General features: G+C 44.6%; 1 protein-coding gene across 1 annotated transcript in view; it reads right to left on the minus strand.

Annotated features, from left to right (window-relative positions):
* DCAF7 (DDB1 and CUL4 associated factor 7) overlaps positions 1-22,720 on the minus strand; it is a 133,310-nt gene that overhangs the window by 100,852 nt on the left and 9,738 nt on the right. Inside the window, exon 2 of the mRNA XM_078645071.1 lies at positions 18,958-19,116. Within this exon, the coding sequence (XP_078501197.1) occupies positions 18,958-19,116 (159 nt within the window). The remainder of the gene's footprint in view (positions 1-18,957; positions 19,117-22,720) is intronic.

Here is a 22,720-nt window from a genome sequence, read left to right on the forward strand (position 1 = left end):
CATTCAGGTACCTCCAAATTACACATGCTATCTCTACCAATGTGCCAGACCTCTCCTCCCTTCCGGAGGCCTCTCCCCTAGAAGATAGGCTACTCTCAGAACCACTCCAGACAAAGGCAATATCATGCACGTATCGTAAACTATGCAACAATATGCCCAATTCTTTCCAGGCCCTATGAGACAAGTGGCAGAGAGATGTGGGAGACCTAGACGATGACGACTGGAGATAAGCACTTATGTCCCCCAGGGAAACAGCGATAAACCACCGCTTCAGGCTGATCCAATTGAAAATTTTACATAGAACATATATGTCTGCCCCCCTCCTGGCCAAATTGGGAAGACGCCCGGATGAGATTTGTCTCCGCGGCTGCGGCCTCCCTGGCTCCTTTTACCATGTCCTGTGGGAATGTCCAGTTATCCAACAGTTTTGGGACAGGGCGGTTCGTAAAATGACAGAAGCGGTGGGGAAGCCCGTTCCTCTTTCCCCTAAGGAAGGGATTCTTAATATATGGGGTGCTACAGACCTCACGGAGGTGGAGCTTCAGTGGGTAGCCTTGGGTTTCTTGTTGGTGAAGCGCACAGTGGAGATGCACTGGGGTGCCCCCCAGGGGCCTCTCCTGGTGGGTTGGGTGGCCGAAATGGACAGATGCATGCTGGCTGAAAAATCTGTATTTAAGACCAGAGGGTGCCCCAGGAAGTGGGATAAAAAGTGGGGACACTGGAACGTGTTTAGAGGAGAGATCTGTACCTCCCCCTCTGTGGAAATGACAATGGATAGGGCTGGATCGAGACGGTGTAATGATCTTTAAAGTGCCTTTTTCTGTACATGCCTGATATATTTGATTCTGTATTGCACTGCTTGATTACTGGATGATGACTCTGCTGTTTTTCAATAAAATATTAAATAAAATAAAAAAAACACATTGCACCGGACACAGATTTCCCAAATGAACCATCAACTCAGACATATTAAATAGGAAATAGGAAATCTCACTAGGCAGCCATCAGGAACATTACAAATACATATAACATTTTTATTTTGCAAACAATATACAATCCCTCTCAGAAGGCATAACTAAAAACATCAACAAGCAAATCTACTCTAAGGATTTATCTGAGTGGATAACCAACACAAAAAACACTGCTCATTAAGTTAAGCTGTGAAATTCCATGTCACAAAATACAAACCTTTAACACAGTAGTAGCAATCAACCCTTTTAACACCAATTGGTTTTAATAAATTTATTTCACCATAAGCAGGACAGGCCTGCTACATTTACCATAACGCTTTAGAATAAATAAACAAATTAGACATGTAGAACTGGACAATTTATCCTGATTAACGAAGCAATCCTAAAGCCTTCATCACTTGCTTGTAGGCATAACAATTGAGGCATGCAGTATTGTTCAGATGCCGATAACCATTTGGCATACAGCCATAAAAAAAAATTATATACAAAATTACTATTGGCAAAACAATAGTCAACCTCTCTTAAAAAGTACTAACAGGAATTAGAACATTGGAGTGTTGGGCGCTCCATTGAAGACAATAGAGTGATCCCTGCTTCTACGGGCCGGTAAAGGCCTGCAGAGCAACATTCCAATGTTTTACAAAGGTCTCTCAGAGCTTGAGGGAATTTAAATACCCTCAACCTTCGAGAAGCCTTTTTTTATTTGTTCGAACATTCTGCCCTCTAGTGGCAGAATCTTCGAATAGCCTCATATCCCTTCGTAGCAGGGTTATACCGCCTATTAAAGTCCTGCTCCCTTGTTAAAGTCCCTCGCCTTCGGTTCGGGCCTTTAACGCGGGAGCTGGCCTTTAATAGCCGGTATAACCCTCTACGTCTGGCTATAATGCTAGATTATAACATTGTAAATCTTTAACAGCAAGAGTTGGTCAGAGAGGAAAACCAAAATCAAAACTCTTACCTAGTCCATTAATATGAAAGGATTCATGTAATGCAATACCTGCGTGAGAATGTAACATGGTGGAATACAAATCCACACTTAAAGGCCTAAATGCTCCAACTAATTATTTTCACAATACATAAACCAGGCCTACAGCGCAGTCATAACTTTTCACAGAAAAAGATTAGATCTATTTTTTAACAGACTTTTTCAATGAATCAATTAGGCTTATAGAGAAAAGAATGGTGATGTAGCTATATACGCCACAATCTTCTGTTCCATGTTAATCGGTCCATTTCAGTACCTGCATTCTTTCACAAGCCCTGCTCTACAGCAGAAATGTCTTTAAAAAAAATACTAGATGTGAGCCAACTACTCAAATGTCATCTTGCCAAGACAAAAGACATTGGTAGGCCCAAACGTTTATTAATGAACCATAGGGCTTTTCCTAAAGGTTAATCCACTTTCTACTAGTTAGCATGGATTGGTGGTGGTTCATAGATGTTTTTAGTTGGTGGAGCAATTGGTCTGGTTAATTCCAAACAAGACTGAAATAAATAATAACAGTATGACACTAGTGTGTTCTCTTTTTTTCTGTGAACACAGAAATATAATGGATGTTATATGCAGTTGGTCGGAGCTACACAGTGCACCTTTAAAAACAAACATATGCGTTGTCAGAAAGTAGTCAACCGCTATAATATAAATCCCCTGTATGCACTAGTGATAAAATATATAAAATGAAAAGCCCCATAGAGCAGCTTGCTTCCTTGTCATCCTATGTTGCAGCAACAGTTACTGTGGATAAGGTACGATGGAGCACTTTTGAAAAAATCACACACACACACACACACACATATATATAAATTTTTTTTAAATGAAGTTACCATATGTGCATTTGTAAGGAATGCATTCTCCAGAATGCTTTGCAGAGGAGAGAAAGCACAGCATTGAAATCAGCTGAGAGCAAATACCATTTCATAAAGACAAAAGTTGAAATGTGTTATGGGGCCTTTTAAATATAGCTGAAATAAAGCTGCTTTAAAGTTGCTTTAATGGAACTCCTGAGAGTGCAGCATTATTTCCCTTTGTGAATAATAAAAGTTGGGGTTTGGTCTTTACCCCCAAATGATGCATCAGCAGTCAGAGCGCACCACAGTGACAGGACCATAACATATATTATACTATACACATAATATACACATTTTTTAAACCAGAACACTTTTACAAGAAACTTAATCCCACATGCGTGCTTACCACAGTAACCAATCGGAAGTTATAATATGGCGGCTGCTTAATACGACTGAAAGGCAGCACTCCCCAGATCCATTTCTTTTTAGGGTTATCAATCCAAACCCAAAAATAAAAATTTTTATGATGGTACCATGCAGTGGAGGGAAGAGAAGAGGGGTAACAAGACAGTCATGGCAATGCAGAGGCAGATCATGTGCAACAGGGGCGGGGAAGATAAAGCGTGAAGAGATGCACTAGATAACTCACTGCCGCTAAGTAAAATACATTTAGTTCTAAGATCTGCTCCTAGGAGACGTATACACATGAGTATAAATGGCACTATGTAGCCAGCTTAAAGGAAAATTATCTTTATGAAGATTCAGGTACTTAGTTTTTACTCTCCCTCATTTGGAATTATTTAAATATTGTCTGCAACTTTAAACAAACTGGAAAATACCATCACTGTGACCTCCATGCAAGAAGGTCCTTCCAAATGTGCTAGCTATACCACATTACACGTTCAAAACAGTTGCAGAGAGTTACTGGATACCTATAGTGGATTCTCAGTTTTCATCGAGAAGGCTTATTTTAGGTTTCCTTATAACCTTGGCACTGTTTGACGAATCCCCATTTAACTTCCCAATCAAAAGCAGAATTGGCTAAATCGCATCTGATCGGTTTTGTACACATTCGTCTAAGAGCTCAAAAATTAAAAAGATACAAGCTGGGCCTTGTGGTAGACAAGAGGGATGTGGCTAGACATTGGGGTCAAGCTTGCACGCCAGATCCCTGCTGCCATTGAGCACTTTCCTCAACTGTTGATTAGCTTCACGCACTAGGTGTGCATTCAACCTTTTATTTTGATATAGACATTGGGATGCACCGGAGATGCCCTCCGTGCAAGAATGGAGATGGGGGATTGATCAATACATGGCGGACGAAAATGTGACTTATAGCAGCGTCGGCTGCCCCCGTAAATTTGATAGACTCTGGGGTTGGGGGAGAACCTACTATGGACTGGCATTGGATGATGGAAATGAAAGGGCAATGTCCGGGATTGCCTCTAGTCTATCCGCTTAATTACGACTAATGGGTCGTTCTACGTACAGTGTAATGGTTCTAGGCAATTGTATTAAAGATGGTTGCATGATTTGTATTCTGTAACATGGTAAACCCCTTTTGCCAACAAAAGGCTCCTGGTATATGTGGTACATGACTGCACGCTTCCTACGATTGTTGTATGAACATTAAAATACATAAAATATTAAATAATAAGGTAGGGCATGGGATTGGACAAACAAGTGGTAAGTTACAATTTTAACTTCCATAGAGAACTTGCTCTCCGCTATAGCAAAAAAGTATTTCTGAAATTACACCAATTACTGCAGATCCCCACCGTTCCAGGTAGATCTGCAATTTTTTTTTTTTTTAAATGCATTACTTCTGTTTTGCAAATCTTGAAAATGTTTTTAAAAAAGAAATCAAGTAATCACCGTGCAATTAAGGCATTGTAAAGTTCATGCACTGAGCACCATGAACACCAGGCCTGTGTCCAGAGCCAACAAACGGCTTTCTAATTTGCGTCATTTTCGGTGCGTTTACAATCCTTTTTTTAACAAACCATTGCAAACACAAACCTCGGTAAAGAAACACAGCTCAGATCTGCAGTTCCTTCAAGAAACGAGGCTCCAGCTTTGAGATGCATTTCTTTCAAGCGTTGTTCAAAGCAACAGATCTGAGATTTATTGGTACAGGATTTTATTAGAACATTTGACTAAATAGGGTAAGTCTCTCCACTACGACATGGTGAGCTGACATGCTGTATCAGGAAGGAGTTGCTCACCTCTGCTCTTCTTTCGGGTGCCACTGGCCTGAAGCCCGAGCAAGTAGTGTCCTCTTTTTTGCAAAACAACACAAAGTACTAAAATGAAGAAGATGACCACATATTGGGAGCTTAGGACTTTATTCAGGTAAGTCCCAATCAAGCGACTCCCGCCTCCGCCACCTGCCACCGCTTGGAACTCCACCAGTATTACGTGAATGGCGGATTTCGCAGAGTTCCAGGCACAACATATCCCTCCCTTAAATATTTAACAATAAACAAATTATTACACCATCAAAACGCATTATATAAGAAAAGAGCCTATATGAACAGTAGAGTTGTTAACCTAAACCAATGGAAAATAATGATTAAACATGAAATGGAATAACTCACAGATAGTACCGTGAAGAACACAGTGAGCACGATCTAAAATAATAATCAAATTAACGTACAAAAATTGAGAAGAAAAATGACTAACGACTACCACAAAATACTCATGTAGTGACAAAATCCTTAAATCTGTCTGGTAAACGCCTCGATGATGGCGAACGAAAAGTCTCATATGCTCCACACGCTCTCTTAACTGCCACTCACAAGATTACAGACCAACTTCACGTAATCATCCGGACTACCACCCTGTCCTTGTTCCAAGCACAACCACCACTAGTGCACACTGTATGAGACATCACTTCCACCATTTGTATTGGCAGAGAATACCTTTACTCCCCTTTCATGACATGGATTATTTATTCTCACCTAGCTTTCCCAATTCACTTTCTTCACACCAGACTTGGAATAAACATACTTCGCTTGAATTTTTGCCCTGACATCCACAATATTACAGGAGGGATCCATAGTTTTAGGACCTATACAATTTCTACACAACTTGGACCCAGTAACACATCCTCTGAATAAAGCAAAGGGGGTAACCCCCTTAGACTCAGGGCGTCGTTCAAATGGACCAGAGCATTTATTCCAATGATACCTTCCAATCTAATTTATTGATTAATGCCAACTAATATTTTAGCGTATGGTTGAATTTATCCACCAAGCCATTATTCCCAGAACGGTACTTGTACGAGTGATGCCACACTCTGAAGAATCTAACTATCTCCTCAGAAACCAATTGAGTGCAATTGTCAGTTACAATTTCGCTGGTATACCCTTCCCTGCTGTAAACCTTTTGCAAAACCAATATAACAGTACATGTTCCAGTATTATTCAAAAGAGCCACCGCTGGCCATTTCAACATGTAATCTACCAATACCAGGGAAGCTGCCCATTTATTTTAATAAAGGATGGTTCCTCACCTACAGCGGAGTGTGGCCCTAATTGCTGAGCAATGTTTGGGGAGATATAGACAGATCAGTCTTTCATCCGTAACACCACTCACAAGCAGGATAGATGAATGCGGACCCAAAGTTCTTCGTGCCAAGGTTTTTTCTTTTAATTTAATCACCCTGCATCTTTGCCACCACGCATTTCAGCCCCACCTGGTCCTTGATCATATGACGCTCTGCGTATGTTTAACCAAATATTTAAAGTGCTAGTGCAAATTACAAACAGCTGCTTCCACAATAGACAGTGTAGAAATACTCTCAAACACAAGCATGATGCATAAAAGTTTGCCAGTACATCCGTATCTAATGACTGCATTCTATCAATGAGAGAGTTAAAATTCCCACTCTAAACTAACTGCTTAAATGCAACTGGGGGACATATATATGTAAAATTATGCACAACAGGATCAAAAATATTGCAATTGGCATTTAAAATCTATAAAAACATTAAAATTGTAAAAAAGCTAAAAATGCCAAAATAAATACCACAATAGTATAACTATTTTACCAGATCCTAAATGTTCGAATTAAATTATTGAGTTAAGATTTCTTTGAAGATTACTAGATATGCATGTTTTGCCAGTCAAGTAAAAAGAAACCAGTTGTATATAGGCATAACAATGCTCATGAAAAACTACAGCCCAAGTGGGTAAATCATTGCTTCCTGCCTGTGGTACAGAGCCGACATATTTAAGAAGAACGAAACAGGTTGATCCCTTGAACCAGCCGGTTCAAGAAAAGTGCTACCGTGCATAAAAATGTACCCAGAATAAAAACACCGGAACCATAAATAAGTGCATTGAATTGATAAGGAAAATAGTGCACACTATGCATTCTCATTTTTCTAAAAAAAAAAAAAAAAAAAAAAAAAAAAAAGAAAACTCTATAAGGGCATTTAATTGAGAAACCACAATTCAGAGTCACCATTGACATATGGGGTGACAGAGCCCGTCATCCTAAAGACAAGTGTATAAGTCTTCACTAGCGTTAAGACCCACCGGGGACTTTGTGTAGAGCTCCAGTATGTATCATGTTTCTAAAAGACGGAGCATGCATTCACGGTTTCCACCCCTTCTGAGTGGAGGAACACAATCTATTACAAAGTAACTAAGATGTGAAGGGTTACTTTCATGAACCATATCAAAATGCCTTGCCACAGGGTAGGCTTGGTCCTTATTTGTGATGGCGCGTATGTGCTGGTGGCGAATATGTGCTGGAGTATCCTTTTGTGCACCAGGAGTTTGGTACTCCCAATGTACCTTAAAGCACAAGGACACTCCAGCACATACACGGCATAATCCGTTTTGCAATTGAGTTTTTTGTTGATATATATATAAATTTTTTTTTTTTATTTGCACAGGATGTATTGGCAACCGCCACAAAGATAGCTCAATATATAGATGGATTTACAACATTTGGGAAGAGCACCTTCTCTTTAAATGCTGGCTATATACATTTAAACAAATGTCTTAAAAGTAGCTTGGCTTTAAAATAGCATCAAGAGCACTTTCCCCACAGATGAACAACTTGCCCAATTCTAAAATAGTAGCTGCACTGAAGTCCTATCTATGTATGACCCAAAGATTGTGGCCGCATGAAACGTGTAGATGTGCATCACAGGATCAAAATTAAAGGAGATCCTCTGATGCAAGCTGTAGATAAAGCGGTGATGCCACAAAGAATTACTGGCCCAAGGGTCAGAGAAGCAGCTGCAGCGTGGTTTGGCAAACACACAGCAGCAGCACAAAAGCCAGTGGTCGCAGCAGGACGCGGGGCTGGTTTCCCGCTCGTCAACACTAAAATAAAGGAGATTTATTTTATTTTAAAAGTTTTCTATAGCGCGAACATGATGACCGAGGGTATCAGAGAGCTTTTCAGTTTATACACCAAGAAGGATACAAGAGGTAAAAACAGAACAAAACAAAATTAACTTTCTTGTAGAGTTGGGCACCCTAGGGAGCTTAGGAAGCTAGGACTAAAACAGAGGATTCTTCATCCGTATTGTTTGCTTCCTTGAAAAGGCAGTGGAGGGATTTACAATGTAGTGAACAAGGGAATAGGGGTGTCATGGCACAATACAGCATAACATTTGTAAACGGAAGAAGCGGAGGTCACAAAGGACCAATAGGTCAACAAAACAGAGTTTGTAGACTCAAACTAGCGAGGGTGTCCTCTAGCTCCCTTTCTATGGAAAAAATCTCTTCATCACTAACAATTTAACTTCCTTTTTGAAAAGGACAGTAAAGGGATCAACCTGACCTCAGGGGCAAGGAGTTTCATATCGTCGGGCGATAACCGAGAAGGCTCGATTGTAGGGGTTTTTAATTGAATTGTTGTGGTTTAAGCAGTAAAGTGCTGGCACTTCTAGAGGCTCTCGAACCACCTGAGAGCTCCAGTTTTTGAGCGAGGAACATTGGGGTATTGAAATGAATGGCTTTATGTGCAATACATGCAATTTTTAGTTCTATCCGAGCTTCATATGGGAGCCAGTTCAGAGATATCAGAACTGGCGAGATATGATTGTATCTTTTAGAGCCTGTTAAGAGCCTTGCAGCATAATTGAGGGCAGCCCTGAGAGGAGCAGTCTTCGATCTTAGAAGGAAGCATAGGGTTGCGCTACCATAATCCAGCTTTGAGATCACCAAGGCTTGCACCGCAACCCTTAAGTCAAGTAAAGTGGGAGAAAAGTTTTTTTTTTCCCCTTGAGATGCGGAGTTGGGAGTTCGCTCCTTTGGTGAGAGTACTAATGTGCTTCTGCATGTTCAGACTTGTCTAGCATTATTCCCAAAGAGATTGCGGAATTAACGACGTGCTGTTAAGTGATTCATCCATTGTTCTAGGACTGGAGATTGCTTGGGTGGTGTGCTTAAGAGAATTCTGTATTAAGGGTCTTTAACTTCACATGGTCATGTGTCAACCAGCTTTGTGTTTTCAGTAAGACCGAGTTGAGGGACCTGATGTCCTCAGGAGAGGAGATCTTCAGGTACAGTTGGGTATCATCTGCGCACATGCGATAGTGAATGCTGGATGATTTCAGAATTTCTGTTAAAGGCTCCATGAACAGGTTGAAGAGAGTGGGTGAGAGTGCAGATCCCTGTGGAACCCCCAGCGTGACCGGAGAAGGATGAGATAAGGACTCGCAAGATAAGATGACCACTCGTTGGAAGCTTAAGACTATATTCAAGTCCCCATTAGGCGACCAACGGCTCCTTATTTATTTGAAAAGTTTTATTTAGCGCTGGTAAGACCCAGAGGTATCAGAGCGCTTTACATGAGGAAAGACATTGTTTCAGAATACCCCAATTCCAACTGCAACTCCATAGGCATTCCATGAATGACTTCATGGAGTTCCAGGCACAACAGGTACCCTCCTCCCTGTCTAGCGTGGACCATTGCTATGAGGTCCCCAGCAGGCAGTCACCTCTCCCTATTTGAAAACCAGATTGAGTTAGCATGTCCCCCCTAGCCCACCATGTTCTGATCTCTTCAGCCAACAATAATAGCCCCCAGGAACCAGTCCAGACAACGCCGCCGCTCTCAATGGCATCAGTGCCAGTTTGAAGAGGTAGCAGGCTCATTCACATACTCCCATCGCTGTAAATGATGTGTGAATGACAGGCTGGTGACACCAAAGATCGCTCTTTCAAGGCTACCTTTTAAGCACTGGTGAATTACCCTACATTACACCAACCAGCCCCTACACACATGTTGCGACTCCACTAACTGCTGGAGGGTTTGACCCCCCTGAAAATAGCACCACAGGCCCCAAGGGTGGGGCCTTCCAGTTCAAAGACATCTGGATTAAGGCATTCAGCAGCAGGTGGTTGAGTGCATGGATGGGCCACATGGTCCTGCCCTCCGACCCAAATTCATATGCCCAAAAGGCCACACAGAAGGTTTGGCCAAAGACCTATACACGGTGACGGTTACACAAAAAAAACAAGGGGTCTAAAGTATCAATCTCGGTTAACATAAAATGTCATCAAAAAGAAACAAAAATTTACTTGAAGTCATGGTTTCTATTTCTCATAAGATTGACACCATTTATTTTTTTTAAACAATTCCCGTAAAAAATAGCGGTCAATGTGAATGGAAATTTGCCTAGCATCTTAACGGTAAGTTTCAATTCTATTAAGGACATGGAGGCGAGGATTATGCTCATATTCTCTCTTCGCTTTATTTTAACAAAGTTTACAGCAGCCAAAAATCAAACTTTCCAGAGAAAAAAAACAACAACTCCTATGAGTCATCGGGAGATCCACAACATTGTAGTCCTTTTATAGTGTCCATTGTTAGCCATATAGCCCCTCCGCACTGTCTTTGCCTCCTCTTTCTTCGCGCGAGTTACGCCAAAGGTTCCTCTCACGGATCCTGTTTGGAACCGTTGTTTCCAAAGAAAAATAGGGACAGCGTGAGGAATCATCCCAAAATCCAGCTGAAGGCACAAAGGTCAACATCTTGATAAAGAGGAACTGAAATTCACAATGGCAAATGCCGCAGATAAAAAAAGTACTATTACCAAAACTCTGAACAAATGACTTACCACCATGCCGGAGGGTTCGCCCTACGGCTCTCCAGGCGGGATAATCCTCACCTCCGTGTCCTTAATAGAATTGAAACTTACCATTACGATGATAGGCAAATTTCGATTCTATGTCAGGAACGGAGGTTCAGATTATGCTAGTTTAAAGCTTACTTACCACTAGCTGGGCCATTTCTAATACCGGCTTAAAGTAAAATCTTTTGATGGTAGAGTCTGAGGACCAATCTGCCGCACGCATCAAGTCCTTCAGATGGGGCCCCCCCCCCCCAAGGAAAAAGCTTTTGAGGCCCTGGCCCCCCTTGCTGAATGTGCCCCACACTGGAGCATAAGGTTAGCACCCCACACACGACAGCATCTCTGCTGCGGTCCCGCCCACTTCCTGCTTATTAGCAAGTGCGCCAAGCGGAAATGCTCAGTGGCGTGCCAAAGGCAAGCCCGCCTGCGCCTGTCCGATGCCAGACACCCTGCCCGTTTCAAATCCCACCTTGGCTACCCTGATAGCCGATGGCTATTATACAATATACTAGTCAGGAGCGCCACTCCTTCAACTCTGCGCCTCACCCTCCACAGAGAAACCCCGTATCCTTACAGACCAACCTCTGCTTCCCCGCATACTCGGCAATACTTAAAGGCTCCTAGCTACATCAATCACAGTAAAAGCGGGCCTTCCCTTCACTCACCGACCTTGCCTATACGGCAATGCCCGGTCCCTCCCTAAACACGCACTAGAGATATGGGCGCTACTAGACACTGAAAAGCCAGAAAGGCGCTCAAAGGTCCAAATAGGATCATTTACCTCTATTAACCAGGAAAATGATAAAGGTGTTCCTCAGGGATCAATACTGAGCCCTACGCTCTTTAACCTATATGTATCCCCCCTGGCACAAGTAATCAGAGCACACGGTTTTGAAACCGTGTCCTATGCTGACGACACTCAGCTACTGATCACCTTAGGCCCAGACCCCAGTGATACCAAACTGAGATATCAAAAGTGCATGGTCTCAATACAGGACAGGATGACCAACAACTGTTTGATGCTTAATGCTGGCAAAACAGATATCGTGCTTTTTCGGAAATGCCGACAAACATTGGACAGATGAATGGTAGCCACCGACACTGGGAACTTGCCCCTCTCCCAAGACCTCAGTCAAGAACCTAGGGTGACATCGATAATAGGCTGTCCATGACTGAACATGTCAACAAGATAGTACACACAAGCTTTGGACTGATGCGCAGTCTGAAGAATTTTTTTTAATGGATCCCCCTTCCGTCCCGCATGCCCTTAGTCCAAGACCCAATTATAAGCTGTATGGATTATGGCAATGCTCTGCTGGCCTCCATAAATGATAATTGTGAGAAGTTGACCTGGTATATGATGTTCACTATTCTCGTGAGCACGTTGCACCAGTCCAAACAACTCTTATGGTGATGGTTGTAAAGTCAACCTTATAGACCAGCTATCCTAGTGGTAGCATGGACAAAGCAGTCTTAGGCTAAAACTTCAGAGCATGTGAAGCAAGCCGTTTTACCAATATAACCCCTTGAATACCAGATGAAAGGACACCACAAGGTATATATATATATATATATATATATATATATATATATATATATATATATATATATATATATATATATATATATATATATATATATGGCAAACTGGTGTTGGGCAAAATAAACCTCTGAGAAAACACCAACCATTGGGTCTCGTCTGGTCTGTTACAGATATTGGCTGTTGGCGCTACATACGATATATATATATATATATATATATATATATATATGTGTATTTATTACTAACACAACCCCTCTGCACTCTTTATGAGGTCAGAGTTCGAGATACAGCACAAGTTACTCAATAAGCATACTATAGGTTGCACAAATACAGTTCTGCCCTAGGGGCCTCACAAACAATATACTAAGTAAGTGGTATAAGAACCACTTCAGAAAAGGTGAGTAGGCCTAGGAAGTGGCTGGGGCCACACTGGACAACCAAGGGATTGGAAGTAGTAGACCCACGGGATGCGTGTGCAGTGTCTAAACACACACGCGAGTTACCATAGAGTTTAAATGGGAACGTAAATGTTACAAAGTAATAGATTTCGGACACTTCCAGATGGACTACGGGAAAACACTGATAAACTAGGACACTTTGATAGTTTTTACCCACGGGAGCACCGGAGTACTCGAGTTACCTCACCCAGGGAAGCCGGGTGCATAGGTGTGAAGTTGTGTCGGGTTTCGTCGCAGTTTCCTATGGAGAGCTGCAAGAAAGTGCTGCAGGCAACCAGGAGAAAAGGGTCCGGGTGGATCCAAGGGTGGATCGGAGACGAGAAGAACCTTAAAGCAGAGAGGACAGAGTCTGGGTCACTAGCCAGTGACCAGGAAGGAACCAGGCGATGTCGAGATGCAATCAGGTGAAGAAGTGAAGCTTGTCTCTGCAGCCACGTGGACCAGGAGGCGTAGACGCCGACCAGGAGCTGGATACAGACTGTCCCACGAAGGATCTAGCTGTTGGCGGTGTCGGTATCCGGATTCGACCCAACAAGCCTTGGCAAAGGCAACCAACGCAGGAAGTGAAGATGGGCTTCTGTTCATACCAGCAAGGTCTGGGGCGCTTCTCTTTCACAGGGAAGCTGGAGTAAGACTGGAGCAACCAGGCAAGCGTTGTGGTTTCAAAAGGATGTCTTCAGAGGGGCCACTAGCCAACGGGCTAGCAACAGCGAAGGCGCGTAGAGGAGAAATGCAGGCGCAGGCCCCACACGGCACTCGTGGAGTGTGGAGGGCTGAGCTTCGGTGCAAATACTGCTCGGGTCTGGGGCTTCTCAAACCCCAATGCACAACTTCGAGGGAACCTCAGAAGCTGCACGGTTAGCAAAAAGCAGGTAGTTCAGGATGTCAGGTCCCACGTCGCTCGTGTCCGCCACAGGTCTCAGCTTTGCTGGAGTTGTGGGTCGGAGTCGGAGACGTCTGAGAATCCAGTTCCTGGGTCGCTAAGTCTTCGGGATCCGGCTGGAGCGTCGACAAAGCAAACCAGCAAGTTACTGGTGGTGCCTGTTTGCAAAGGGTAGTCACTCCTTGACCACAAGGGAGATGTCTTCAGTCTTCCAGTCGATGTGGAACGTCGAAGGTCCAAGAGTTCGTGTCAAAGTTTCTTCCAGGATAAAGTCTTTAGACTCAGCTCCTATCTTTATACTAAACTAAGGGGCTGGATTACCTGCTAGGTCCCTCCTATGGGTGGAACCTGGGAAGGGGGTGGTTACACCCCTTTCCCTTTGTCCAGTTTCGCGCCAGAGCTGGGGCTGGAGTGCCCCAGCAACTGGTTTGAACCAGGCTATGCGTGGGTGGAGCACCTTGTGTGCCCCAGGCAGTGTCTCATTTCATTCAACCCACCCTGCCCCAATACACTAAAGCTTGTCTGGGGAGGTGCTCGCACCTCCCAAGGCAGGAAACCTATTGTCCAGGCCTCCCCCTCGGGGGTTTCGTCCAGTAGCAAGAGGTCAGACTCGTGTCTGTGGCAGCAGCATCCATTTTGTGATGCTGAGGCTCTGTTTAACTTTAAACAGGTAAAGCAGTAGCTACATGTCTTCTCCCTCTAGAAAGGTGGAATGCTACCCCCGCCACCAGAACTGGCGGGGGTAGTATTCCAAAGCGCATATGACACCTTACACGACATTTTTGATAAAGCCAAACCAAAGTTAGCATTAACCGAGAGGATTATAATGCACTTAAGAGTATATGGTATGGCTATATCATAGAACAGCTATAAGGACATGGTTCCGAAAGCTGCAGACAAGCTCAGCTCATGCTAGAGCACCCTCTCACATAAAACCAAGCACTCTGCCTTCAGGTTTGTCAAGGCCTGCCATAGGAGTGACTTATAGGTATATATATATATGTGTCCATATATAAGGGTAGATATAGGTATACTAAATCTAAGCAAGGGGTGATTACACAACCTTGCCAAAGCTAAGTGATCAGACTGTGGTGTCAGTTTGGCAGGCCAGCCAGGGGGGGCATAATACATGCTGCAGCCCCTGGTAGGCCTTGGATGCACCTATGCCCTGGGTACCTATGGTACACTATACAGGGGCTCACAAAGGTGACCCAATACCCAATTAGATATGTACCTAAAGTACATGGAGTCCATTTTACAGCGAGAGCAGATAGTTGGCCTGGGATCCTGCTAATCAGGGCCCCAGGCTAAGTCGAAAACCAGCTAAACACTAGGCAAAAAGTTGGGGGTAACCTTAGTCAGATATCCACCTTCCTACAAGAATCTCTTGGCAAAACTTCAGGTTCTGCAAAACACAGTGCCAGAATGGTGCTTGATCTTCCTCCCCGCACCCACTCTGTGCCCAGCGTCAGGACTCTGCTCTGGCTCCCTATAAAGAAACGCATAAAATTCAAGTTATGCTGCCTAGTCCATAAAACCATCAATGGACAAGGACCAACATTTAGAAGAAAAAAAATATCAAAAACCACTGTCCGGTCAGAACCCTCAGATCCACCAACATGCTGCTGCTAACTATTCCCAAAGTTCGCACAGTTAGAAACGGCGAAAGGGCCTTTTCCAAAATAGCCCCTGAAACTTGGAATGACCTGCCCCAACACATTAGGACCGAACCCAACCACCTGAAATTCTGAAGAAACCTAAAAACCTGGCTTTTCTAATCGTCTGACTACTGTCCCAGCTTTTGAGGATCTGCCAGCGCTCCAAGACCTACGGGTGATTTATGCGTTGTACAAATACAAATTGTGTCGATGCCCGCTTCTTGCATGACCCAACGCACCCACCTGGCAATGGTGGTGGGGGGAGAGACAGCCTTGTGGGGCTTCTTTAGGGCAATGAGCAACTAGCGTTCGCACAGAGGACGAAATTCCGGAGTCATTTCTACATATGCCTTGAGGCAGCCCACGACACACAGCTTTGGCATGTCCGGGAACGCCCGGATATGAAATAGTGCGAGTGAGGATTTAGTGCAACGTCCCACCGTGAAAACCACCCCTTCTGGGGAGAACACCCTTGCTGAGATATCCAAGGCTCGCACATCAGAAACTCTCATGCAGGAGACCAAACATAACAGCATCGCCAGCTCAGCTGAGAGCTCTTTCACTGAAAGGTACCGGTACTGCTGCCAGGACAGAAAGAGACTCAGGACCAGATTAACGTCCCATAAAACAGAATAGCGCGGTTCCAGAGGCCAGGAGAGGTGAATGCCTTGCAACAACCTGCATACAAAAGGGTGTTCACCCACCGGAGCCCCCTCCACCGGGGCATGGCCTAAGGAAACCGCCGATCGAATCACATTGATTGTATGGTACGCCAAGCCGTTTGTAGCTAGATCAGCCAAGTTCAAAATTTGAACCGCCAAAATGTTGTCCATTTTTAGAAGGACACATGACTGAACTGTGTCCGTGGTCCAACACTTGATGGCGAAGGACACCACCAGGATCTTCAGACAGTTGATATGAAGAGCTTATTCGTCTAATGATCAGACTCCTCCAGTGGAGAATTCCCCGCAACGGGCGCCCCAACCTGTCCTGCTGGCGGACTCTATGATCAGGTCAGGGGCAGAGCGAAAATTGCGCGGCCGTTCCATGCCTCCATGTGGGCCAGCCACCACTCCATCTTCTCCCTTACTTTCGCATTGAGCGGCACTGACGGGCATAAGACAGACCCTTCCGAAGATGGTAAACCTTCAATCGCTGGAGGGCACGATAGTGCAAGGGCCCCGGGAAAATCGCCTGGATTGAAGAGAAGAGAAGCCCCACCAGCCCGGCGTTTTATCTGAGCGACGTGCACTTTTTGGCCATCGTCTGTCGCAGCTCATGGCGGACCTTGGCCATTTTCCACGACGGGAGGCCCAAGGAAGATTGGACCGAGTCCCGGAGAAAGGTTACTCTTTGTGACGGAACGAGAACCGAATTGGGCTCGTTGATGATGAAACCCAGTCCCTGGAGGAGGTTCACTGCTAGCTGAAGCTGCGTGGACAAGATCTTGGGGTACTGCGCCATAAGGAGGATATCGTCTAAATAGACGACCATGTGAATATCTTGCGCTCTGAGGAACTCCACAGCTGGGTGGAGCACCTCGGTGCTGAGGAACGACAGGAAGGGAGGTAATCTCGTACATCTGGTCGTTCCATCATAACTGTAGAAACAGTCGATGCGGGGGATGTATCGGGACCACCAGATAGGTGTCTTTCAGATCCAGGCGCACCAATAATCAGAAGGAAGTAGGACATCCCGAAGAAGATTAATCCCCTCCATCTTGAAGTGGCGGTATACCAATCATCCGTTGAACTCCCGGAGAATGATAACCGGCTGACGGCCGCCGTCGGACTTGTCCACTAGAAATATATTGCTCAAAAACCTGTTGCGATGCAGGACCAACTGACAAATGGCTCCCTTGCGCTCTTCGTCTACAAGTTCCGCATCGCGAGTTGTGAAGTAAATAGGCCGAGGGTGGAAATGCTGACGAGGGTGGTCGTAGAAGTCTATGCGAAAACCTTGTACGGTTTGTAAGACCCATGCATCAGAGGTAATAGAAAGCCATGCGTTCAGAAAGCCTGCCAACTGACCCCCGATCAGAACGTACCACACGTACTGGTTGAATTTCCGTTCTTGAAGCCTCCACGGCCCCTAAAGTGTTGGCCCCTGGTGGGGTAGAAATTGGTGTAGTTGGTGCTGGTATTATATTGTCCGCAACCGGAGCCATGTCCCTTCTGGGGCTTTTTGAAACATCGAAAGCCAAGCGGCCCCTGCCTCGGCCGGCCCCATGGAAAACCTGCAGGTTGAAAACGCGTTTGATATTTGACTGCGCTTTATCTAGGGATGTAAAGGTCGCTACAAATTTTCCAAGTTCCTTTACAAAGGAGTCCCCGAAAAGGCCCCCCTGTGCCACTGCCCCCTCCTGCGAGGAGGCCACATCCCCAATGTGGGGTCCAGTTTAATCAAAAGGGAACACCAGCGTTGCGTTGACAGGGCACAGTTGGCGTTACCCATGAATATGATGGCCCTCTGAGCCCAGTTGGAAAGCACTACGGGTGATATAATGGAACCTGAAACTTTTGCCTCTTCCGCCATGTCCAAAATCTTGGTCATGGGACTGATGGCGTCAAGAAGTTTATGTTGACAAGAATGCCAAGATTTGTCGATCCCTTTGCGTGGATCTTTCATATATTTGGCTAAAAAAGTGGCCATTTTTTAGTCTAGCTCCGGGGTACAAGCAACCTGATCTTCAAGGGAAGACCTTGGGCATTCCAGCTTTAAGCAGTCACAGGCCTCCTTCTCCAGGGGCTTGCGAAGGCGGCCTGCGACAAACTTAGCCACTTTGTCCCCAGGGGTCCAAGCAGCGTACCGCGGGTGGATGATCTGGTCCAGGTCTAGCATGCCAGAGTCGTCGTCCTGGGTTGAAGTTGAAGGTACCACAGGGCACCAGGGCCGTGATGACCCTTCCCTGTCATCCAAATCCTCCGGGGAGTCCGCGACAGGCTCAGAAGAAGCCGGACCAGGAGTCTCTGGGGGTTCTGGAGCAGCCAAAAGGCACTGCTGGCGCAGTGTTTCCCTTCGCTAAAAACGCACTCTTAAGACGCGCAAAAGCGTCCCTGGCCACCCCCTCAAAACATTACTTATTTGCTAGGGGAGGCTTGTCTCCTGCGGGGGTGGGGTTGTTTGTTCATGAAGCCCTCCCCCACCAACCTGGTTGGTGGCATGCTTCATCATCGGGCCCACCCTGTGACACCGAGTGTGTCCCAGGTGTACTTAGACGCCTGAATACAGCGGAGCAGGTATGTTTCTGAGTGTGCAGTGTAGTGACGTGAAGGTGAAAGTTTAAAATCTATACAGGGATCCCAGTACCAGAGGGTAAATTATATTTTAATAACTGGGTCACTTAGCAATATTTATACCAATAAGTAACATGGTTTAACACATTAAAGAACAGATATAATTTTGCAAGCGCACATATGTGCATTTTACCCTTTTGTGACTTATTAGATATGTCACAATCTTGTACTGGCTCAAATGCTGAAGTGCTCCACAACACTGTTCCAAGAGTAGATCAGCATACTTCTAAGATACCAATATTATTTGACATTACTTACACGCCAAACACGGAGGTAATCTCCACTGGTTGCCAAAAGGTCTGGGTAAACTCCTTTAGTGTCAGGAATCCACATCAGTTTTGTAGTTGGGTATGGATGATCAAAGGTGTTCCTGCAAATAAATTCTGAACTCTCCTCATCAAGTCCAACAAGTTGCACCTGCAGAATAAAGTTGAACAAAATGTTAGTTTTCTCACCTTCCGGTTGAACATTGCCTCACTGCTAAGGAAATGACAGCTTTTTGGCTTTCTACATCAGTGATCTTACGCTATTTCTCTGCATCACTACTGTTTGCCAAACCAACCTTTTTTAATTTTTCGGTTGCTGCTTGCATGTCCTTAGCCACTCTTTTTCTGTAGGGCAAGGTGAGCATTTCAAACCTCTCACTTGGGTTCAGAAGGGAGACCAAGAAACACAAAGCATAGTTTCCTACCCAGTGTTTTAGAGAAGCAGTCAGACCCTGTTAGGTGGAGAACTGAGCACAGGGCACACAGACATACTGGGACCAAATTATGGTGGCTGGAGCAGTTTGCCTCTGCTGTCCGTCCTACCATGGTGCAGCAAAGTGGGTCAAGTACACACTTTTGACCTGGACACCCATGTTAGTTCAGAAGAGATGAAAGTACAGGCTCAGAACTCAAAGAACAGACATGTGAACTTAATGTACAGTCTACTGCTGTTCTTTGTAAAACAAAATAGTTAATACCAGAAAAACTGAGACACTACACACAGTAACTAGGGGTTCAGGTACAGGGTTCTACTAAATAAAACTATGGAGCTCTAGCCAACTCCTATAAACCCCACACCAAGTACAGTGCTCTAAAATAACTAGTAATTAGTACAATACTTTGTTTGAGCACAATTGCTGTTGCTATTGCCCCACGCTTCCATGTCCAGGACTCTTTCCTTAACCCCTTTCCTGCGGCCTGCGATTTTGCGGCAGTGCGGCACTTCCGCAAAATGGGCGGGCCCCGTCGGCAGCACAAGCGAGGTAGTACTGCCGTCAGCCAACGGCCGACAGAAGCAGGCAAGGGGTTAAACTACAGGAATGCAGGAAATCCATTTCTGCTATCTGAGCAATCTATACTCCATCATCTCTCGCGTCATAGAGAGTGAGTGCAATCCAAAATGGGTACTGGGATACTCGCTGTCATATCCACACACACTTAACAGGCACAAAGGATGACAGTGGAAGGGTCCGGGTGTAAGTAGAACTTTACATAAGTAAGACCAGTTCAGTAGCTACTACACCTTAAATATGTACAAATACCAGTGAGCTGCCACCACCACCTTTAGATCAACAACCCAGGAAATGAACAGTAGTCCCTTTTCAAGAAAGAAGTCAAGCTTGGTGCCCACCGCCAGGTTACTGAACAAGTAACAGTCATCATGGATAGGCCTACGCATCAGCATACACATTTGATTAGCGCGTAAGCAGGCCCCTGTAAGTCAGGATACCAGTGCATGAAGAGTTATGTCACCCAAGGCAGGAGCATGCATGAGTTTACCATGCAGGGGAAATTGCTGTTACAAAAGAAGCCCAACAACAGAGCAGTAATCTCCCTCCCAAGTGTAAGAAAGAATCATGGTAACAAAAGTAGCGAGCCTCCTTCTTTGTGCATGTAGGAGGACCAATGATACAACGTGTTTAGGCCCCTCCCAAATGTCTGGGAAAAGCCTAGAAACAAAAAAGATTTGAAGTTCACTTCTAAGTATCATAACTGCAAGCATTGTGCTCCATACTGAAATATTAAAGCTCGGTAACAGAAGGCATTTCACCACTCTTGAGTCTCAGGGAAGCGAGGTAACACAAAGTACTGAGCCTCTGCAAAGTGTTAGAGACAATGGACGTACAATTGAAACTTTCATTCAAAATTCGACCTAGAAGTTACACAAAAGAATGAGTTGCTTACACACACAACGCAGCAGCAGAATATCAGATTTGTAAATCAAAAACACTACACAGATGTTTTTAGTCACTATATAGGATGACACCTGTAAGGGACCACTGAAAATGAAAACACTAAACTTCACTTCTAAGGAACTAGCTAACACATAAAAACAGTCTTGCCCACTACCCAACTGAAATACTTTTAAAGTTGCATATGCAGCTTGTCCAGAAAATTAGAATCGATACAGGGGAAGGAAAAAGGCGACGAGCAGGGTGTTATATCTTCATTACAGTTTGATACCATCCATGGAATGTGGGTACCTCAGTATATATTCTGTGTAATGGAATGCTGTGGTGAGTTAGGCGAACTGAGGTGGATAAGAATTGCGCATGCTTGAGGAAACTAATTAACAAGCATTTACAATGCAACGGTTTCGCCTTTGGAAAAGTTAGAGCGATTGGCAATGTAAAGGACAATGCCATTTATTTATCTGTTTTCAACTTCTTAACAGAAGACTATACAATGTACTATAGCATTCACTAGTTTTACAATGCTTCAACCCAAGTTACCTGCAATGCTAGAGCGCTCAATTGTACCACCAGCTCCTTACGTGACTATCTCACGCAGTCCGGTGTTTTACTTTACATCCTGGAACTTCTAGTCCTGTTTATCGCAATGGCAAAACGTGCACTACAAGTCCCAGATTGCAAAGCAAAAACACAATGAAAGCGCTAATCTTGCATAGAACTGGAAACTTGTGAGTTTTAAACAGCGCCCTGCAGAACTGCCTAGGGTCAGCTAGTGTGTTCTGATTTAATAACGGGAGTCACACAAGATCGCAACACAACAGGGACAATACAATCAGCATATGGAGTGGCTCTGACATCTTAAAATAGGTGTGGTTCCCACTTCAACTAAGCCTGACCCCAATCCTGCCGGAGCCGGATGCATGCACACAATACAATCCCTCAGGGACACAGTAAAAAAATATAAATTTTGGATCCGTTCATTTTGTGCATTCTGAATCTCACAAGCAATTAATTACAAGAGAGAGGAAATCTTTTAGATACCGGTCACAAGTATGAAAGTTCCGTAATGGGAGAGGCAGGAGTACCAGACAAACTACGTAGAGTAAAAAGCAAGGTGTAATAAAAAAGGCAGTCATGGTGATGGGAAGTACTAGGTCATGAGACACATTCCTGAAAGTCTACAGGAAAGGGGATCTCCGAATTTTAACACACCCACGTCTCGGGTGGTTACGCTGAAATAAAAAGATGCTGTGCAGTGACGGATCTAATCTAAGAAACTGACACGCACTGGTGGGAAGCACCAGAGGGTATTTGACATACAGTCAAGCAGTCTGAAAATTAGTGTCTTACTTCTTAATCCAAGTTGGCAAGACATCTTGCACACAACGGACACTGGGTGGCTCAAGTATCTGGCAGGTAAAGCAAGTTGCGGTGTCCTTAATCTAGCAGAAAAAAACAGACTGGGGCATCCAAATGCCCTACGAAAAAGAAGACATTGTATTACTTTTCACAGCAGGCAGTGCAGTATGGTGGTGCACAAAACTGTTAAGTGTTGGAGATTTCCTGGATGCTGCAGGGAGTGTAGAGAAATGAGGTTCCTGGAAGGGAATATCCTGCAGCAGGGGAGTTCCCTGGAACTGTCAGACACTGCAGGCTGGGAAGGTCCCATGGATCTGCGAAGTAATACTGTCTGCACCTGCTGGCCCCTCTTACCTGCGCAAGACCGGGTCTTCCATATCTTGAGCAGAAGGATGATAATAGCCGCCAGGTGAGACAGATCTCCAGTAAGTCTGAAGACGTTCATGATGAGGGGGTTGCTGCGACCAGGGCCCTGGTGAAATA

The sequence above is a fragment of the Lissotriton helveticus genome, chromosome 5_1 (genome assembly GCF_964261635.1).
Source record: "Lissotriton helveticus chromosome 5_1, aLisHel1.1, whole genome shotgun sequence".
NCBI lineage: Eukaryota > Metazoa > Chordata > Amphibia > Caudata > Salamandridae > Lissotriton > Lissotriton helveticus.